At 42.0% G+C, this 19,722-nt stretch overlaps 1 protein-coding gene across 1 annotated transcript; it reads left to right on the top strand.

Annotated features, from left to right (window-relative positions):
• The first annotated feature begins 5,125 nt into the window (after positions 1–5,125).
• On the top strand, positions 5,126–12,173 carry LOC127788114 (receptor-like protein 19). Its single transcript, XM_052316226.1, has 2 exons — positions 5,126–8,889; positions 11,971–12,173. Exons 1-2 carry the CDS (start codon positions 5,126–5,128, stop codon positions 12,023–12,025), a joined length of 3,819 nt encoding a protein of 1,272 aa, XP_052172186.1. The 3' UTR covers positions 12,026–12,173.
• Positions 12,174–19,722: the final 7,549 nt, after the last annotated feature.

Here is a 19,722-nt window from a genome sequence, read left to right as displayed (position 1 = left end):
CAACTTGCAAAGCCACCTCCACATGGGGCTATCCTTTACCTGGCTCAAAGCCTCATCTCTGCCTCGGCACGACTCTATCCAAAACCTCAAGTTCCTCTAGGATCACGACCTTCCCGATCGAACCTAGAGGCAAACACACAAAACCCTAATTCTATTAACATTACATTAGGGCCTACGCGTTTATTATTCACTGCAAGAACCACACGCCAACATCTACAAACAACCCTGACCATGGGTTTAAATCCAACCAATTCTTCACATTCTAATATTCCACAACATCTCACATAAGCAAATAATTCAAAAGAAATAATTAATTACCTCATCCAATTTAAAAGGAAAAATTGGCCAATCGCCCACGCCGGTGTTGCCTCATTGACTGCCATCTCATGCCCGAAATCCCATTCTCGAGCTTCCAGTATGCTCTACGAGTCTCGAAATAATTTCCAAAACTTTTTTGGAATTTTCTGAAATTTTCTATCATTTTCCCTTTATTTTCTTCCTTTTCTTTTTCCTTTCTATTTTTCTTTTCTTTTTCTCTTTATTTTTCTTTTTCCTCCTTGTTTCTTCCTTCTTCAGCGCCTTCTTCTTCTTCCCTTCTCTTCTCCCGCGCGACCATCCTCACCCAACCTGCGCACACAGCGCGCCTACGAGCATGGCGGCCAACCGCGGCCATTGGCTCTGCCAGACTCTGCTACGAGTAGCTTCACTATCGTCGGTCACCTCGGACTGCATCGCGGGCATCATCGTCGACCGCCTCCGTTGCAGCAACCCACGGCCTACAGCTCTCCTGCACGCTGCAACCGCCATTGATGGATGACGAGCTTCTGGCCACCGCACGCCACCGCGAACCAGCTCCACCTCTAGCCTCTATCGCGGCTGCTTCAAGCTGTTGCCATTGCTGCCATAACACCATCCACCGCTATCGACGCTGCCTCCTCAAGCGGCTGCAATCAGCCTCCGCCTCCCTCTCTCGATTTCACTCTTTCTCTCAAGCTCTCTCTCGATCTCTCGGCCCGACTCCCTCTCTCTCCCATTGCTCTGCCTCCGCTTCTCCATCTCCCACTCTCTACTTCGGCCATTTCAAATTACAAATAGGAAGCTTCCTCACACGTACACGGCCTCTATATATATATTTAAGTAATTTACACATTTATCCTCCTAACTTCTCACAATTTCACTTGGGAAAATTTATAATTTCACTTTAACCCTTTCAAGGCTTTAATTAATTGCCCTCCAGCCCACAAAAACTTATTTTTTCAAAATTAATATTCGGTATTTACTCAAAAATGTTGATTTTGTCCCTGTGCTTGCACGGAACCTTTATTCCACCCGAAAACACTTAAGGGTTGCCTTATTCTCAAAATCGGACTACCCCTAGGGTCCCCTAAGCTTCGCGGATGTCCCCTAAGAACATTTGGTACTCACACCCATTTAGGCTCATACAGAATTTATTCCAGAAATTATTCCCGATCGGACTGCTTCCAACGTCATAAATCTCGCCTTGAGACGCTCACCAATCTCAGGCCCTCTTCCCTGGACATCCAAGTCCCGGGGCACTCCTTGCTGCCAATTCGACAACTTTTATTAATTAATTACTCGAAATCGACTATTGGGCTTTTCGGACCACTCGAGCTCCTTTCAAAATAATCAAAAATTATTTATTTTTCAATACCATGTAATATGGGGTATTACAGAACCCCCACCGACACTGGATACTCAGTCCCATCACCTGCAAACACACGACGCATGCTTGTATGAGGACGTCTCCTCCTCCTATATCAACCAGCTCTTTTTAGAGGCAAAGTATGTTCTGTTCTCTCACCTATCAATATACTATCTTTTGTTTACTCTCTCACTCACTCAAGCGTTGGAATGTTTGTAGGTGCCAGCCGCCCCCCAAACAGACCTGTCGCCGGAGCCCGCTCCTTGCAGTAGCAATCCCATCTTCAACCACTCCCTTTGGTCAGGAAGGAACATATAGCATTTTCAGTCGACTTTCTGGCCAATCTGGTTTCTCTTTGCCCTGGGTCTCATCCCGTAGGCCATGATGGCTCTAGCCTTTGCCTGAAACGACGATTTGACGTCGATAGACGGTGATTTGACACCGATGGCTGGCAATCATAGTGTAGTCATTGACTTGTTGAGATGGCAATCATAGTGTAGTCGTTGGGTATATCGTGAGGTTTATGGAGATGGGTGTATAACCAAGATGGGACTCGTCGATCCCTTGATAGAGGATGATGTATCTAAGGCGCCTTCGGTGTATATTCACTTTAAATCCATAGCCATGGTGAAAGAGATCAATAAGGAGTTATTGATTCACTTTCTATTAAGTGAAGATATCCGGATAATCGAAGAAATACTTATGTGATCATAATCAAGCAACACATTGCTAACTTGAGATCACATAGGATACATTGATGAGAGGATCGAATTACACGGTAACCATGCTCGTGAAAGGTTATTTACGGATTATGAATCCTTCTGAATAATTGGGTAGGTATGATGCCTTGCTAGAGGCCAATCTTGTCTTATGTGTTCGTATCGACACATTGCCAACATATTCGGGAGTCTAATGAGTCAAACGCAATAGGCACGGTCCCTGGCTTAAACCAGGAAAGCGGACATATGGTTAAGTGGGACACTTCGGCAAGAAGTTGTGCCGTCGTAGGTTCTCACGGGAAAAGAACAAACAGACGTAATGACGTCGATATGACGAGGGGTCGTTATAAAGGAAAACGTTTCCTAAAATAACAATTGATTAAATTAGAAAGAAGTTTCTAATTTAATAATTTGGGCTTAATTTAATATTTGGGCTAAATAAAGTATTTGGGCCAAATATTAAATTAAATTAAATATTTGGCCTAAATTAGATTTGGGTCAAATATTAAATAATAAATATTATATTTGGGCTAAATAAAATTTGGGCCAAATATTTTATAAATGGATTTGGGCCACTTTAATTTCTAGTTGGACTAGGATTAATGGGCTAACCCAATCCATGTCCATTAGGGTTTGGGAAACCCTAGGAGGTTGCTTCTCTATAAATAGCTCTTTATGAGATGCCCAAATTAAGCCTTTTAATTTTTGTTGGTTTTCAAGAGTTGAAAATCGATTTTTTTCCCGTCCATTCATAAGCCTTGTTAGGAGAAGGAGCTAGCACTCCCATTCCGCTCTCCTCACCAACGGACGCGTGCCGTGTATCACAAGTTAGAGGCCGGACACTTGGACGGCTTGAATCCACAAACAACTTAAAAATCTAAAGGTTAGATTTACTTTATTATGTATGTGATTGTTTGTTTTCGACGTTGATCCAATCGTCGGGATCGGGATAAGGTTCAAAATTTTGAACTACGTTGCATGCCCCGTAGCGATCTTGCTTTACTTTCAAAAATACAGTTGACCCTCAAGCGGATTTGCAAGATGGCTTTTCGATTCTTTGGTTGTAAGAGCTCCAAGAACAGTTGAACAATGTAGATCCGTGAGCTTGAGTGCTTCTTGAGTGGGCTTTAAAGCTTTGAGCACTTGCTTACTTTTCTTGGAAGATAGATCTTGAGAGAGGACTTTTTTATATCTTCATTTCTCTGAAAGAAGCCATTTATATTGAGCAAGAAATGAGCAAAGATCGGGTAAAAAATCCGAATGTTGAACCAAGACAGTCGATTTTCTTATCCAATAGTCGATTATAACTTGAAAGGAGTCAACTCTAGGGAGACCCAGAGTCGACTTCCCTTCAAAGGGAGTTGACTGTTGAAAGATAGCTCTCGGCTATGTCAACTCTGCATAACCCGAGCTTCGGTTATATCGACTGTGGCTAAGCCCTAGTCGACTGGCACTAGAGAAGTTGACTTCTCCCATACAAAAGTCGACTTTTGGTCCAAAAATTTTGAAAGCACTTAAAGAAAAACTATACAAACTTTATAATACTACTATAATTTGAAAAACTATATTTAACATGAATATAACACTTAGATAAAATTTCATAATTCAATTGGATAACATTTAAGGGCCTCAAATAAAATATTTAATACATAAATGTGTTTTTGTTAATCATCAAAACTAATATTAGGTTGAATGGAGCAAGTTGGCTCAACAATCCACAACATCCAAATTCGTCAATCATTTCAAGGTTTCCTCAGCTATTTGAATAAGACTGCGAAAGACCAAAGAGTTTCTCCTGGCTATTAACTAGGATAGCAATAAGGCTCATAACACTGCCAACCTGTAACACTAAAATATGCAATTTCAAGCAGAAGCGAAATAAAAAACCCATGTGATAAAAGAGATTGGCATTAAGAAAGGGAAAAGTCTCCAAGAGAAAGCAGGTTGATAGTTACTCTTCCTTCTGGGTTTCTAGAAGAAAGAGTGGAAAACAATTGTTGTGTTTAAGAAAGTGGGCTCTTGCCCAAGGATAGGCCCAATCCCACAGAAAGAGGCCCAAAAGCCTATTGGAAAAGTACACCCACATAAACAATCCATAAGGTAAGAAGTCATCAGATGACCAAGAGTGAAGGACACCAGTCCAAGGACCAAGAGACCTAAATGGGATACTAAAGTTGGAGACTCGCAAGAGACTTGGTCGAAGGACTAAGTGTGGGCGAGAAGCTAGTGAGGTCACCTAGGACTAGTATGACTGAATGACCTTCAGCTCAAGTGATCCTTATCCTGAGTGACCTTTAGTCTAGTTGATTGAGACTGAGACCCAACAACCACACCCAAGAGCCCTTCTTGATGCTTTTGAGAGATCTTTTTAGGAATTCATGAGTAATTTGACAACTACTACTCGGAAGATTATCATGGACCAGCTATTTCGATATCCTTATCTACAAATTTGGAAGAGAGCCTGAAATTCCCGTTGAAGATTGTCTCCCTCCACTTATCAATCTCCTCTCCTTTTGTAAATATGAAACGACTCTAATAAAGATACAATCATTGCTCCACAGAAAACACAATTTCATTTCATTCTAAAGATTAACTTGAAGTATTAGAAGGTCTGTGGGTGAGTCTCACTTGCACTCCTAACCATTTTTTTCTGTACAAGTCACCTAGAACCTACATCCGAGACTATCTCTCAAATAAAAAAAAATTATTATTGTTTCTTGATAATAATATAGTAAAACTATGGATGCCAAACAATTCAGTTAAGAATGTTAGATTAAAAGAAGCCGACCTCTTTGAAAATGGCGAAGACGTCACAGTTGATTTTTCTTGCACATATCAACCCACAAAGAAGGCCCCTCCACCAAAACCGACCCAAAACAAGCACGCGTTTTCAGTTTTACTTTTCTCTCTGACCATCGCATCGTCCAATTCCCATCCCTTCTTCCTCTTCCACTGCCAGATTCATGGTTTTCCCATTGTCTTTGACGCCGCCAGTCGCCGCCGTGCCAAACCCAACACAGCCCTTGTCGGCCACTCCCCGCCCCAACCAAGAAATTCAAGTTCATGGGTGGTGCTGATTGCGGTTCTGCAGCTTCTCCGTTTCTTCATCTCGGTAGTTTTGCTGATTTTCTCACAGCTTTGGCCAATGAGAACCCCGCCGCTTTCATGGTTTTTCTTGGTGGTCTTATCCGGATTGTTGCTTGGCATTGACGTTGAACTGGTCTCCGGCCGATGTCTGGGCGATCAGAGATCATTGTTGCTCCAATTGAAGGATGCCCTTAAGTTAGGTCAAAAAGTTTCTATGAAATTGGCGAACTGGACAAGCACCGATTGCTGTGAATGGGGAGGCGTGGCCTGTGATGAGGAAGGTCGTGTTAAAGGTCTTGACCTCAGCAGTGAAGGGATCTCGGGTGGGATAAGCGAGCAAAATTGTAGTCTTTTCAGTCTAAACTTTCTTGAGAACCTGAATTTGGCCTACAACAAGTTCAACGTAACAATTCCATCGAGTTTCGGAAACCTCACCAATTTGAAGAATCTGAATTTGTCATTCGCTGGTTTCTTTGGGCAGATTCCAATTGCATTTTCGCAGCTGACAAGGTTGGTTATACTTGACCTATCCACTCTTTTCTTTGTTGGAATTTCTACACTGCAGCTTCAGAACCCAAATTTAGCAATGCTTTTTCACAACCTTACGAATCTTAGAGAGCTCTATCTTGATGGGGTGAATGTGTCTTCACCGGGGACTGAATGGGCTCAGGCTATTTCATCGTCAGTGCCGAATCTGCAAGTTTTGAGCATGTCCAATTGTTATCTTTCTGGCCCTATAGATTCTTCCCTGTTCAACCTTCGCTATCTGTCAAAAATCAATCTGGGTTCAAACAATCTTTCTATTCCAGTTCCGCCGTCGTTTGCAAATTTCAAAAATTTGACCAGTTTGAGTCTTAGTTCCTCCAACTTGCATGGATTCTTTCCGAAAAAGATTTTGCAGGTTCAAACATTGCAGACTCTGCATTTGGAAAACAATAGATTCCTCAACGGTTCTCTGCCAGTGTTCCCAGAAAATGCACTTCTTCAGAACCTGGTGCTCAGGGGGACAACATTTTCAGGCTCATTACCAGATTCCATTGGTAATCTGAAGAAATTATCCAAAATAGACCTTGGAGGTTGCAATTTCAGCGGACCAATTCCACATTCAATGGCAAGGCTTGAGGAACTCGTTTATTTGGACCTGTCAACCAATTCGTTCACTGGTCAAATTCCCTCTTTCAATATGTCCAAGAATCTCACCTACGTGGACTTCTCTCATAATGCTTTAACAGGTCCAGTTCCGTCGGCTCACTTTGAAGACCTTTCAAAACTTGTAAGCATCAATATAGGACATAATTCACTGAATGGGACTATTCCCTCGTTTCTGTTTTCTCTTCCATCACTAAATAAAATTCTTCTTTCCAACAACCAATTTGGTGGTCCAGTTACTGAGCTTTCTAACAAGCACCTGTCTCCACTGGATACGTTGGATTTGAGTAGTAACAAACTAGAAGGAACTGTTCCACCATTCTTCTTTGACTTTCGAAGGCTTAATATCCTCTTGCTTGGTTTCAACAGCTTCAATGGTACAGTACATCTAGAAAAGATTCAGGGGCTACGAAATCTTACGAAACTTGAGCTCTCATACAATAATTTATCCATTAATGCCGGTGACAGTAAGTCTACCTTCTCTTCCTTTCCTCAGCTCAGCACATTAAAATTGGCTTCCTGCAACCTGCAAAAATTCCCGGAACTTGTGAACCAGTCAAAGTTGACTCAGCTTGACCTTTCGGACAACCAAATCTCAGGGGAAATACCTACTTGGATTTGGCAGGTGGGGAATGGAACTCTACAATATCTGAATCTTTCCTGTAATTTACTAACTAGTTTGCAAAGGCCATACACTATTCCTACTCTTGCGGTCATTGACCTACATTTCAATAAGCTCTCTGGCGAACTGCCAGTGCCACCAGCATCAGCCATCTATGTCGACTTTTCAATCAACAATTTCAACTCTTCTATCCCTCCCGAAATTGGGCACAATCTGATTTTTGTTACTTTCTTCTCTCTTTCAAATAATAGACTCTCCGGATCCATCCCTCCATCAATGTGCAAAGCAGTCAATTTACAGGTTCTTGATCTGTCCAACAATAGATTCAATGGCACTATACCTCGATGTTTGATTGAAAGTAGTACGGATACTTGTGGGGTACTGAATTTGCGCGACAACAGTCTTACTGGTGCTATATCAGATACATTCCCACAAGGTTGTGTTTTGAAAACATTAGATTTGAATGGGAATCATTTGGAGGGGCGGGTCCCAGTGTCGTTGGCTAATTGTCTAATGTTAGAGGTTTTAAACCTTGGGGGCAACAACATATCTGATCAGTTCCCTTGCTTCTTGAAGAACTCATCTAGTTTGCGTGTGTTAGTTTTGCGGTCTAACAAGTTTCAAGGTGGCATTAGTTGTCCAGGAGAACAAAAAAATGTCTGGCCAAAGCTTCAGATCATTGACCTGGCTTCCAACAACTTTAGTGGTGTTCTACCACCAAATTGCTTCTTGAAATGGAAAGCAATGATAGTTGATGGGGATGATGCAAAACACGATCTCAATCACTTGCACTTTGAGTTCCTAACGCTTAGCCACTTCTACTATCAGGATACAGTGACAGTTACCATGAAGGGATTGGAAATGGAGCTGGAGAAAATTTTAACTTTATTCACCTCTATTGACTTCTCAAGCAACAATTTCCAAGGAGGGATACCAGAAACAGTTGGGACTTTGCAATCCCTCTATGTTCTCAACTTATCACACAATGACCTGACAGGTCAAATTCCACAATCACTTGGAAACTTGTCGCAGCTTGGATCATTAGACCTCTCGCATAACCACCTAAGTGGTAGTATCCCAGAGCAGCTTGCAGGACTCACATTTCTTTCATTCCTGAACTTGTCATTTAATCAACTGGTTGGAAAGATCCCAGTAGGGGCTCAAATTCAAACATTTTCAGAAAGTTCATTTGAAGGAAATGAAGGATTATGTGGGGCTCCTTTGAGATCATGCAATACCTCAAAGGTACCTCCAGATTCAGTCTCAAAGAATGAGTTTGATTGGCTATTCATATACACAGGCTTGGGATTCGGGATATCGGCAGGGTTTGTTGTTGGGCCACTAATGTTCTGGAAGCAAGGGAGCAAGTGGTGTGACAGGCACGTTGAGAAGTTCGTTTGGACAATTCTTCCACTTTTGGGCTTAAACTTTGCTTGCTGTAACAATGTGAAGGTTCAGTCAGAGGGAAACATTGATGAGCAACCCTTAGATGATGAAGATGAAGATGAAGAAGAAGATGAAATGGCAGATACAGCATACTGGGGACGGTATTGTGTGTTTTGTTCCAAACTTGATATCCATAGGAAGAAAGCTATACACAACCCAAAATGCAGTTGTCACGAATCACCACCCATTTCTTCTTCTTTGTGGTCGTCCTCTTCTTCTTAATTACAGATTGCCAAAATTCCAAAATTCTGAGTTCTGTTTTCTTTGTTCTTAATTTAATATTTTCTGATTTTTTCTGTACATATATGCACGCAGATATCAACAAGCCATCAAACCCCGAGTAGAAATGCGATGAAAGCAAATATTAAGATCTATTTGTTTTAAGAATTTTTTTACGTGTCTTTGGTTGGAGGGAGGGGTCGTAGTTTCAATCTGGATTAAGATTTTTCCTCAGTTGCTTCAGTCTGGGCCATGCTCATTTACAAATTTTATCAATCAATTGCACCTCATTGGATAGTTTATTAGGTAATTTAGACTTATCCAACATGTCTTATCAGGCAATTGGAACTCATGGAATAGTTCTCATTTAGAAATTTTACCAGGCTAGCTTGTAGAAACTGTTGACTTTGAATAATCTTGTTCAGGAATTTCATCGAATAACTGGGGAACTCCTCGTCGTAGAACACAGTTTTGGGTAATGCTCATGGAGAAATTTTATCAAACAAGTGGAGTGCATGGAGTTATCCAATTCAAGAGGCAAAATTAACAATAATTCTATTAGGCACAGTTTTGGATAATACCTACACATGGAGAAATTTTATCAAGAATGTGGAACGCATGAAGCTATCCAATTCAATAGCCAAATTAGCGATATTTCTAATAGGCACAGGATCCAAAACTTCAACATATATACATATCACAGCGGGGAATAGATATTAGTTCAAACTGATAATCATCAGGAATGAAAAGAATCATTTCAAAAGTAGAAGAAATGAAACATAAACATCATAAAATTTACTGAAGTGATGGTGTTATGATTCGAACAAAATAATAAATTTATTTATCAGGGAGAAATTCAAACTTCAAGTACTCTGTAAGGAAGAAAACTGTCAAAGAGCACAGCGTAAGAGATGGCCCCATGGGAGGGTTATAATACCCCAGAATTTGATGTAAAGCTTGAATATTACAATAAAGTGAATGGTATTTTGATTTAGGGGAATGAGATAGATCCTTAATTCTATTGAACTGCAAATGTGGAAAAGAGGTCGAAAGTACCTAGGAAAAGAATTAACAAGATAGGATCTTATGATTAAAGTATTTCAAATGGAAGTTTAGGGCCAAAGTGTAAACATAAATGGTTTCAGGGTATTAACGTAATAAGGAAAATGAGGAAATCGGACCTAGGTGCAAATGTCACAACTTGAAAAAAGGTTAGTTTGTTTCCAACTAAAGGGAAAGATTGTAATGATGATTCCTTATCCTAGAAGACATGATTTGGAGAGATAGGATTGGATTTGGGAATTTTACCCTAAAGTCTGAAGGAAGAATGATTGTAATGATTAATTTTACCCTAAAAGTCTAAGATGACATAACTTGGAAGACTAGGATTGGCTTGCAAAAGAAGAGATAATAGTGTTTATCCTAAAAGCCATGTGGGGGTGTATTTGGAGGCTTGTGATTGGAAGGAATGGAGACTTGCATTGAAAGATAGAATCAAAGAAGGAAAAATCAAAGATTGTAATGATGGCTTGGGAAGAAAATAGGGTGACTTAAGGGCTAAGAGAAATCTTGAGATTTGGGGGCTTGAGAGACTATAAAAGGGGAGGAGGAGAGACCCATATCAAGCTAAAAGCATAGGAAAAGAACAAGTGCAACAAGGAAGGAAAGAAAGCCAAGAAAACAAAGAGAATGAAAGATAGAGACACCTCGTCAGAAAGCCGCAAAAACAGAAGGGATGTCGATTTTCTTTCCGTAGGGTCGTAGAGCACGAAAAGGGGAGTCCATAGGATCAAACAGAAGGTGAATCGGGATTAAAATGAGCAAGATATAGCCGTTTTTATTTCTAGGTACAGAATCCATAACAGGGAAGGAGACGGCGCGTGCATCGCATGTGCCAGCTGCTGCTGCACGTGGCCGCGCGTGGCCACCCTTCTAGTGGCGCGCAAGGGCACATGACAGGGCCTCTTCCTCTGTAATTTTGTAGTTTTACTCCTTAAATCATTTCCTATGATTATATGTAAAAATATCTTGGATTGGTGACTCGAACTATATGAAACTGCAGTTAAATCGAGCTAAATTTCCTATAAACGATGTACCAGCAAGGCCAACAGCTAGAGTGAGTGGTTTCTTGCATTATTTGTGCTTCATATTGATCATTTCTTGAATCATTTGTGTTGAATGTGGACCTACTCACTTGCTCTCTTTGTTTAGCATGTTACTTTTTTTGTTTCATCATTTCATGGCATGTGGCTTTGTGGCAAGCTAGTGGCCGTCATAAGTGGCATTTGGAGTCACATATGTGTGTTTGAGGTAAGCATGGCGTGCGCGGGTGTGATTGCAACACCCTGGCATGGCTTCCACAAAAAAGGGTTTCATTTTGCATACTTGCATTTCATACATGATCTATTTCTTTCTTAAAACCATCTCACTTAGATTTATGTGATCTAACTTGGGTTGATGCCCCTGGAACGTTTCATGTATGTTTGATATGTCAGGAGCTAAGGAGGCGAGTGAGGCAAATGGGAAAAAAACTATGGCCGCTTAATACTTTTCTGTTACTTTATGTAATCTTATTCAGAAGTGTTGTAATAATTTGGAGATTATACTTCTTCTTTTTTTATGTTAGACTTGAACTCTATCGTAATGAAAGGCTTGTGCATGTTATGCTTGTATGGGAACCCTTTCAGACTTTCTGGCAGGTTCGATCAATGGTTTTCACTACTTAGGGTTTCCTAACATTTCTTGGGCAATTAGGTGTATACCTTCCTGTGATACTTGAGTCAAGGAGGTGTTACAGGGGTGGCCTTGCAATGTGTTATAAGTATGGTTCATAAATGTGTATGTTGCATGTTCTATTGTGTACATGAGACCTATGGCCATAGGTGAGATTGGGAACATGGTGGGAATGGCGGGTTGATGCCTCTAACCTTGGTGGGTTGTGAGGGCAAATAGACCTAGCCACACTTGCATGCATTTGGCATCATATAATCTTGTGATATTTATATTTACTTTGCATTGCACCCTTATTGAGTTTTGAGCTCATGAGATTTTTACCTCACATATAGGTTGCCAAGTAATGGGAAAGCGAGATTTTGGATGGAGAGCATGGAAGATGTATAGAGAGCGCTTCAAGAAATGTATTTTGTTAGTGGATGGCTTGATTGAAGCCTAGAATGTTAATGTATTCATATTTTTTATGTATGTCGTGTAATCATCAAGGTGGTTGTGTAAGCCTTATTTATAGAAAAATGGAGGCAAATTTGAATAATCGTGAGGTATATGTTTTGTATTTTTATTCTGAAAAATATGGGTTTAAAAGCCCAAAGGAAAAAAAAATTGAAGCAGCAAGTCTGGCAGCCGCGCGCGGGCGGCCGCACGCGAGCGGGTGTGGGCACACGCGGCCCGCGGCTAGCGCGCAGTTGGGCCCTGGGACGCGCCGTAGGTCCCGCCGGCTAATTATTTTTTTAAAACATTTGAAATTTTGGGGGATTTAGGGGCATTTCATAATTGATTTTGGGTTCTGGAGGAATTTTCAAAATAAAGAGATTTTTCGGGCATTTTTTTAAGATAAAGGCCAAATTTTGAAAAATGAAAATTTTGAGTTTTTTCTCGAAAAATGTGAAAAAATCAATGGGTTGATGAAATGGTGATTTTTATGGAGTCCGGTGGAATTCTTGGAAAGAAGAAGAATTAAAATAAATAAAAGTGGCAATTGGGGCAATCTTAGTGGAAATTAAATAGCCAAGTGTAGTATGGTTAAAGCCCAAATCATCTAGTGGATCCTGGGGGTGAGGGAAGGGAATGATGAAGCCTAGTTCCCACCTAGGGCGTTTCGTGTTAAAACATAGTGTACCATTCACGAATGGCTGGGCATGTGAGCAATTCAGTTGATTGTTCACGAGTTGCACCCGTAAGTGGGAACGGGGCGTCATAGTTGGTATAGGAGAAATGGTTGAAGTGCTGAGTGGAGGATGCTTGGCATGAAATGTCAAAGAAGGTTGATCTGAAGGGCTTGAAAGTAGGACCACATGTCTGAGAACCCTAGGAGTTGGGTCGAGACATTGAGGCTTATGGTGTTGTGAATGGAGTGCTCAGATATTCCTGTTATAAGAATATGAAAATATCATGGGTTGAGAGGATATTCTGTAAGAGGTATACGGGTCAAGCAAAGAAGAATCAAAAAGCCCAATTATGGGTGTTGGTGTCGAGAACCTGAATGTGGAAATTTGGGGGAATATAAAGCGTTCTAAGGACAAAAGTTCCTTGTGATTGAAGTGTGGAGGCTCGTCTGGGGGACACAAAGTTGAGTCATGATAAGAATCACGATGGGGAAAAGAGAGCCCGAGGTATAGCTAATCCAGGAAGGGGTTAGTGGAGCATCCCTATGTTGGGGAGATGGGCAAGTAGGTGTGACGCAATAGAGTTGTTCCCTTAGAGTGGTGCGATAAGGGTTGTGTGCTTGAGGTAGAGTGAGCTAAAGTGGAAATTAACTCAAACCTCAAGGAAAGGAGTCATCGACAGGCTATGTGACGAGCTCTGGAAAGGGAGTAAGATAATTTTGCTTACAGTGCAGCTCTAGGTGGAGCCAACAGGTGAAGCAAATGCATGTCATGTCTAGGGTAGGGATGACGTTAGTAGCTTTCGAAGGACTCTGGGAAGAGTCAAGTGTGAGGTATGCATGATAAATGTATATGGTACGAGGTGATCGTATGGCTATGGCGATCCCGGAGGGGATGTGCCAAGGGTATGGGTGGACCCTAGTTGGTTTCATGATGAAACAGGAGTTATCTTAAGGAAGGATAGGTGTGTGGCGAATGAACCCTAGCGGGTGTTTGTATGAGATGGAAAATCCCTAGTGGCTTGAGTTTGAATCTAGGGGAATCCAGATTTGGGGATAAAGGAGTTGGCCATGTGCTGATAAGCATGTGAGAGGCATCGGATTAGAAGTCCTGGTTGTAAAAGGCTAAGTGACCATTCACATGAGTGATGGATGAGGGGCTAATTAAACTCTCATTATGACGCTTGGGGTCAGGTTAGACACCTAAAGTCAGGAGATGAGAGGTGAATAGGCCCTCATTATGATGCTTGGGATCAGGGATGACGCCTAAGGTCACAAGACCCTTGTTAGGGAGACGAGGAGGTCACCCAATGAAGGGTATGAATGGGTGTGTGGGCCGAGGGCGATGAGTGTGTGGCAACAAGACATTCGTGGGCTATGCGCTTGCATGAAATGCCAATTTTGGATGCCAAGTGATCAGGGGCATGGTGAGTGATGTAGAGGCCCCAGATTTGAAATTCCAAGTCACGGAAGCCCAAGTGAGGCGTGCTGGAAGGCCAGGTTGGGTATTGTGACTGAACGCATTCCTGGGTGTGCAAGGAGAGACGGGAGGTCTCGATTTACCTAGAGGGTAATGGTAGGTGCTCTATGGTTATAGGTGCCGGAGCTTGACGTAGGCTCAGCTTGTCGGTTCTGAATTGAGAGATCGTTGATAATCAAGCTTTGGGATAAGCTGGGTGATGAAGTGAATCATGATGGACTCGGATCCATGGTTGTGGAAAGTTGGAACTTTCAAATATTGATTGAAAGCCGTGAGATATGATCTTATGGGGTAAGATCATGAGGCCTCAAGAGGTGGAGTGGTTTGAGATTCTCTTAGGAGGTAAGAGATGTAAAGTCTTGAGGAGCGAGGCTCATGGGATGAGCTTGAGGTTATTTTAGTCGAGGGTAGTGGAACCATCGTAGTTCGCAGAGGTTTTATAGTAGCAAAATGCTACGGGTGCAAGGCTCGCAGTGACGGATCTAATGCTATGGACCATGTGGCAGAGGACTAATGAGTTGGCTCGCAATGAGGGCAGGCGGCCCATAGGCCTGAGCAACTTAGTGAACTGCAGATGATTGTCAGATGCTGAAGATCTGGAGCAACACCTTAGGAAATTTGGTCAGGTGAAATCGATAGTCTCCTGTAAGGGATAGGACATTTAGAGTAGTCCTATGGAGGAATCGTGGACCGCGGTAACGTTCTGATGGTTTAGTAGCCGAGTAGGGAGCTTGGTGGGAAGAATGGTTGCGAGCGTAGCGGGGTAGCCATGCCGAGTTCGATATCAGAGGTGGGACTGGAAGGCTTGGAGTCACACTACGGGTGCGAAGCAAATCAGTGGTAGAACTGAGCTATGCTGTTGGGAACTGTTGTTGGGCCAGTGTAAGGAGCAACACGGTAGTGATGAATAGGTGTTGACTCTCCGAAGCACAGGGCAAGACGATGGGGAACCAGTGTTGGGTCAGTGTATGGGAGTGACACGGTAACGATGATTAGGTGTTGACTCTTCGAAGCACAGGGCAACACGATGGGGAACTAGTGTTGGGCCAGTGTAAGGGAGTGACACAGTAATGATGACCAGGTGTTGGCTTGCCTAAAGCACAGGGCAACATAGTGATTATGCAGATGGTCAGGGGCTGAAGATCTGTGAGACGCTTGGTAGGGGTGACGAAGTTGTAGTCAGTTCCACAACTCAGTTGCGAGTAATAAGAGATGTTAGGGCGTTGTACCCAAGTGGGGGGTTAAGCCCTTTATTTCAGTAAAGCGGTGTCGTAACGGTTTGGCGAATGTTCAGGTGTTGTAGCGTCTCGAGATGTTTGAGAAAGAAACCTGTGGAAAAGAAACGGGTCTAGCGTGGGAATAATGCTACGGTTGATGCCTATCGGTGACGGGTCTAATGTTAGGGACCACTGGATACAAACGGTTAGTTCACAAGAGGGACTGCAGCCCTCTATGTGGAGTAACCAGTCTGTGGTGGAGATGATTAGACGTCGAAGACCTGGGGTGTGCTGTAGGTTATGTCTGGGCTAGACCTAAAAATTTCGTAAGGGTTGAAGTAACGGGGTAGTGCCTTTAGTTGTCATGGCAGTTAGAAGGTTTGTGAATCGATTGGGTGATATCTTGTGGTGTGATAGCAAGATGCGTGGTGATGCTCCTTGCTAAAGGATGCTAATGCGGTTATGGTTAAATTTGATCAAAATGGATCGAGTAAATTGAGATGATGGACCCAGTGTGACCTTGCCATAATGCGGAAAGATGGGTCAATTGATGGAGTCGGTAAATGGCTCCAGAATGTAACGTAAGTGCCGTAGGGGGGGCGAGACTTATGAGATGAAAGCCAACCATGAGGTGGGAATATTGAAGTGTGCGAAAGTTTCAAGTATGGGGATCTCTAATCCTGTGATGTGAGTTGTGGAAGGCTGAACACGTGGCTAAGGCACGATTCGAAATCTGTAGGGTAACAGCCAAGCTAAGGCCTAGCATGGGACATGATTGTAAAAGCTGAAATGGGGTGAAGAATTGAAGGGGGGTTGTTCAATGAAGAGTTTCCTGATATGGGTATAAGACCCCTACTAGCGAGTAATATCGGCCAATAAGGAAGGCCAAAGTATCTCTGTGTGCTTATGCAAAGAACTCCTGGTTGGGAGAATATTGTGGCTCGAGCATGGTTAAACTCGAGGTGAGAATGTAATGATGCGTGCATCACCAAACTCGAGGTGGACTCGGGGAGTGCATGCATGGCTAAAAGGTGAAATTGCCTGGCATGGTGTTGGGTATGTCGATTATGCTTAATCAAATCAATAAATGAAGGTCAGTTGGTCAATGTAGTAGACTATGTTTGAAATGGTCGAAGTTGGCTTGGTGGGCCAAATGGTTGCTTCCCATGTAATGCTAGCATGGTTAGTTGATCGGTAATGAGAAGTTTCCATGAGGATCGACTCAAGCTATGCATGCATGTGATTAATGGCGGTATGCCATGGTGGAATGTGTAGTATCCCATTTTTCTATAAGGTTGTCACGTAATTTAAATGAGATTTGGATATCGAAAAATTGGTTTGATAGCGAAATAAATCATCGAATCGACTGTAGGGAATGCCTCGGAGTGTAATTGGCTATGAAAAATAGCATGGTCTCGATGAGCATTCCGAGATATGATTTATGGAAGTAAAAGAAATTGGAATTGAGATAATTTTTGGTAAAGCTAAAAATACAACTGTGATTAGAGTTGAGATACCGAATTGTCATAGGGGAATTCGGGGAAGTCAACGGAACCCTAGGGGGGCTCCGATTTTTCGTAAAGATCAACCCTTTAGTGGTTGTGGGATGAAGCAAGGGCCCGGTGAGGACCCGCGGGCGAAATCGTCTTTATCAAGTATATTTAAAGTTATTAATTGTGGATTTAAAGTATCGTAATGCGAATTAATTAGACGTCAAAGGGTGTGTTTGCAATTTAAGATATTTCTCAAGTGTATTAAGGATAAAATAAGGGATTAAATGTATATTTTTCATAATTATATTAGTGTAATATATTATATATATATATATATAGGTGCATGCGTAAGGCGTGGGGGGCGAATTCTGCAGCATGTTGGAATGTCCTTTAAGCGTGAGTTTTGGGCTAAGGAAATTGCAGAGGATTTGAGGTGAATGTTGAGAGGGAGAAGGAGTGTTGGCCAAGGCTGTCGGGGGGTGCTCGCCTATATATAGAGGAGAGATTTGAGAGAGTTGCAGAGAAAGAGAGAGAGATGGCCAATTAGGCCATGGCAGTGAGAAAAAATGGAAGAAGTAAGGAAGTTGTTGAGAGTTAATGGCAACAAGCTTTGGCAAAGCTACGGCCGAGAGTATCTGTGAGAGAGGGAAAGAAAGGTCAAGAGGGAGATGGCCGATTGTGGTGGCTGATGAAGCAACATGCGTAGGAGCAGCTGCCATGGCCGAAGCTCCAAATGGCCATGGCAGCTGGAGCGAAGCTCGAGCGAAGCAAAGTAGCAGCGAGCTAGTGGCGTGAGGTGGCGATCGAGGGTGGAGGTGGTTGCGGAGTAGCTGGAGCGACCGATCGTGGCAGGCTGGAGTCGAGCTGATGTGGCCATGGCCGCAACACTTGGGGAAGATGGACACGGGCGGCAAGCTGCAATGGTGATAGCAGCTCGGTGCGGCGGTCTAGGCGAAGCAGGTGGTGGCCGTTGGGACTACTAGTGGCGTGCGACGATGCTATTCGTAGGAGCTGGTACGCGCATGGCCGAGTTGCAGGTGTTGTGTGCTGGAGCAAGGGAGAAAGGAAGAAGAAGATGGAGAAGGAGAGAAGAGAAAGAAAAAAAAAAAAAGAAAAGGAAGAAAATAAAAAAATACGGAGAAAATATGAGGAAGCTCCCGAAAATTATAGATAAATGAGAAATGGAGATTTAGTAATATTTCGTATTTTTTGGCGAGAAAAATGGTTCAGGCACGCATTTAGAGGCATTGCACGAAAATCGAGACTGTTCACGAAAATTGAGATGTTGCACAAAAATTGAGGTAAATGGGCGAGAATCGAGGTAGTACACAAGAATTGAGGTGGTGTGCGAGAATTGAGGATTTGCATAGTAATCGAGGTCAGGCGCGTGTTTTGAGGTCAGGGCCTGCATACCGAAGAAGCCTAGAAGGTATGTTAAGATAAGTTAAAATTCCCTAGAAATTACAGTAAATTAGGAAATTTATTTTAGTAATTGCTATTGAGAAATATTTAGTTCAGATTTATTGAGGAAAAATAGGAATAAATAGAAAGAAATTATGAGAAAATTAGAAAAAATAAAATATTGATATTATTGAGTGAATATGATGGCCAGGGTATGTTGAGGATTTGAATTGAGTACGTTAGAAGCCTAGCACGAGAATCAAGATGTTATGATATGCGTATGAGGTAAGTGGTACTTCCCAAACTGGATTTAGTTCTATGAAAATGTTTGATTTGAAAGTGGTTTTCCCAAAACCTGATTTGATGTAAACGATTTTATCATGTCGTCATGTCTTAATGTGATTATGTCATGTAGATTGTATTTACATGTATTGATGATGAAATGTGCATACATTCACGATGATATTATTGATCATGCATCGCATAAAGGGTTTGGGATTATGGACTGGCGCCGTTGCTCTACCAAGGGTGCAACCATACACCTTGGTCCAGAAAAGGGGCTGTAAAAATGGGGAGCAATAGTTGGGTGCGATCGACTCAAATCCAAAATGACGAGGACATTTTGCATTTTGCATTCATGCACAAAAATGATTTTTTGTACCCTTACTTAGATGGTTCATCATCTAATTGGGCTTTGACCCTGAAATATTCAAACATTCCAGATGGAGATTGTAGCAGAAACGAGGATGAATGAGACATGAAATGGCACTTTTCAAGTGCATGATGAAATGAATGATGAGATGAATGATCTGATGTAGCCCATGTGTTTAAATTCTGCTACATTGAAATCTGAATGTTTTGAGGAATGATGATGTTTAATGTTATGGTTAATGATAATGTAGAACCCTAGTTAGGGTTGATGTTAATTAAGGACTTATGTTATGTATTAATGTTAAGTTGAGAACGTATGTTATGTTTAAGTCATGTTGAGGATTTTTGTTCCATTGATGAATAGCCTTGTATTAAGGATTAAGTTCGAGAAGTCATGATGTAAGATATGATTAACGTTGAGGAGTGATGATGTAGGAATTGATTTATGTTAAAGTAAGATGTCAGGTTCGATTCTAGCTTCCGCATTTGATGTATGTGATGATTCTCTCTTTTGAGATAAAATGATCGAAAATTCTGGGATGGATGCGAGAAATGATGTGATTTAGTATTAGTTTGAAAGGAAAAAAATTACTGTCCCAAAATTGTCCCAAGAGTTATGACGCGCTTGAAAAATGGGGCGTTACAGAATGGGTGTCATAATGTCTTGTGGGTGCTAGAAGTGACATTGCTGGGGATGATTAGTGCTAAGACATTGCTGGTTAAACCAGCGTAAAATC

This window comes from Diospyros lotus, chromosome 13 (genome assembly GCF_014633365.1).
Source record: "Diospyros lotus cultivar Yz01 chromosome 13, ASM1463336v1, whole genome shotgun sequence".
In the NCBI taxonomy this organism is placed as follows: Eukaryota; Viridiplantae; Streptophyta; class Magnoliopsida; order Ericales; family Ebenaceae; genus Diospyros; species Diospyros lotus.
This window is presented reverse-complemented; position numbering and strand designations above follow the sequence as displayed.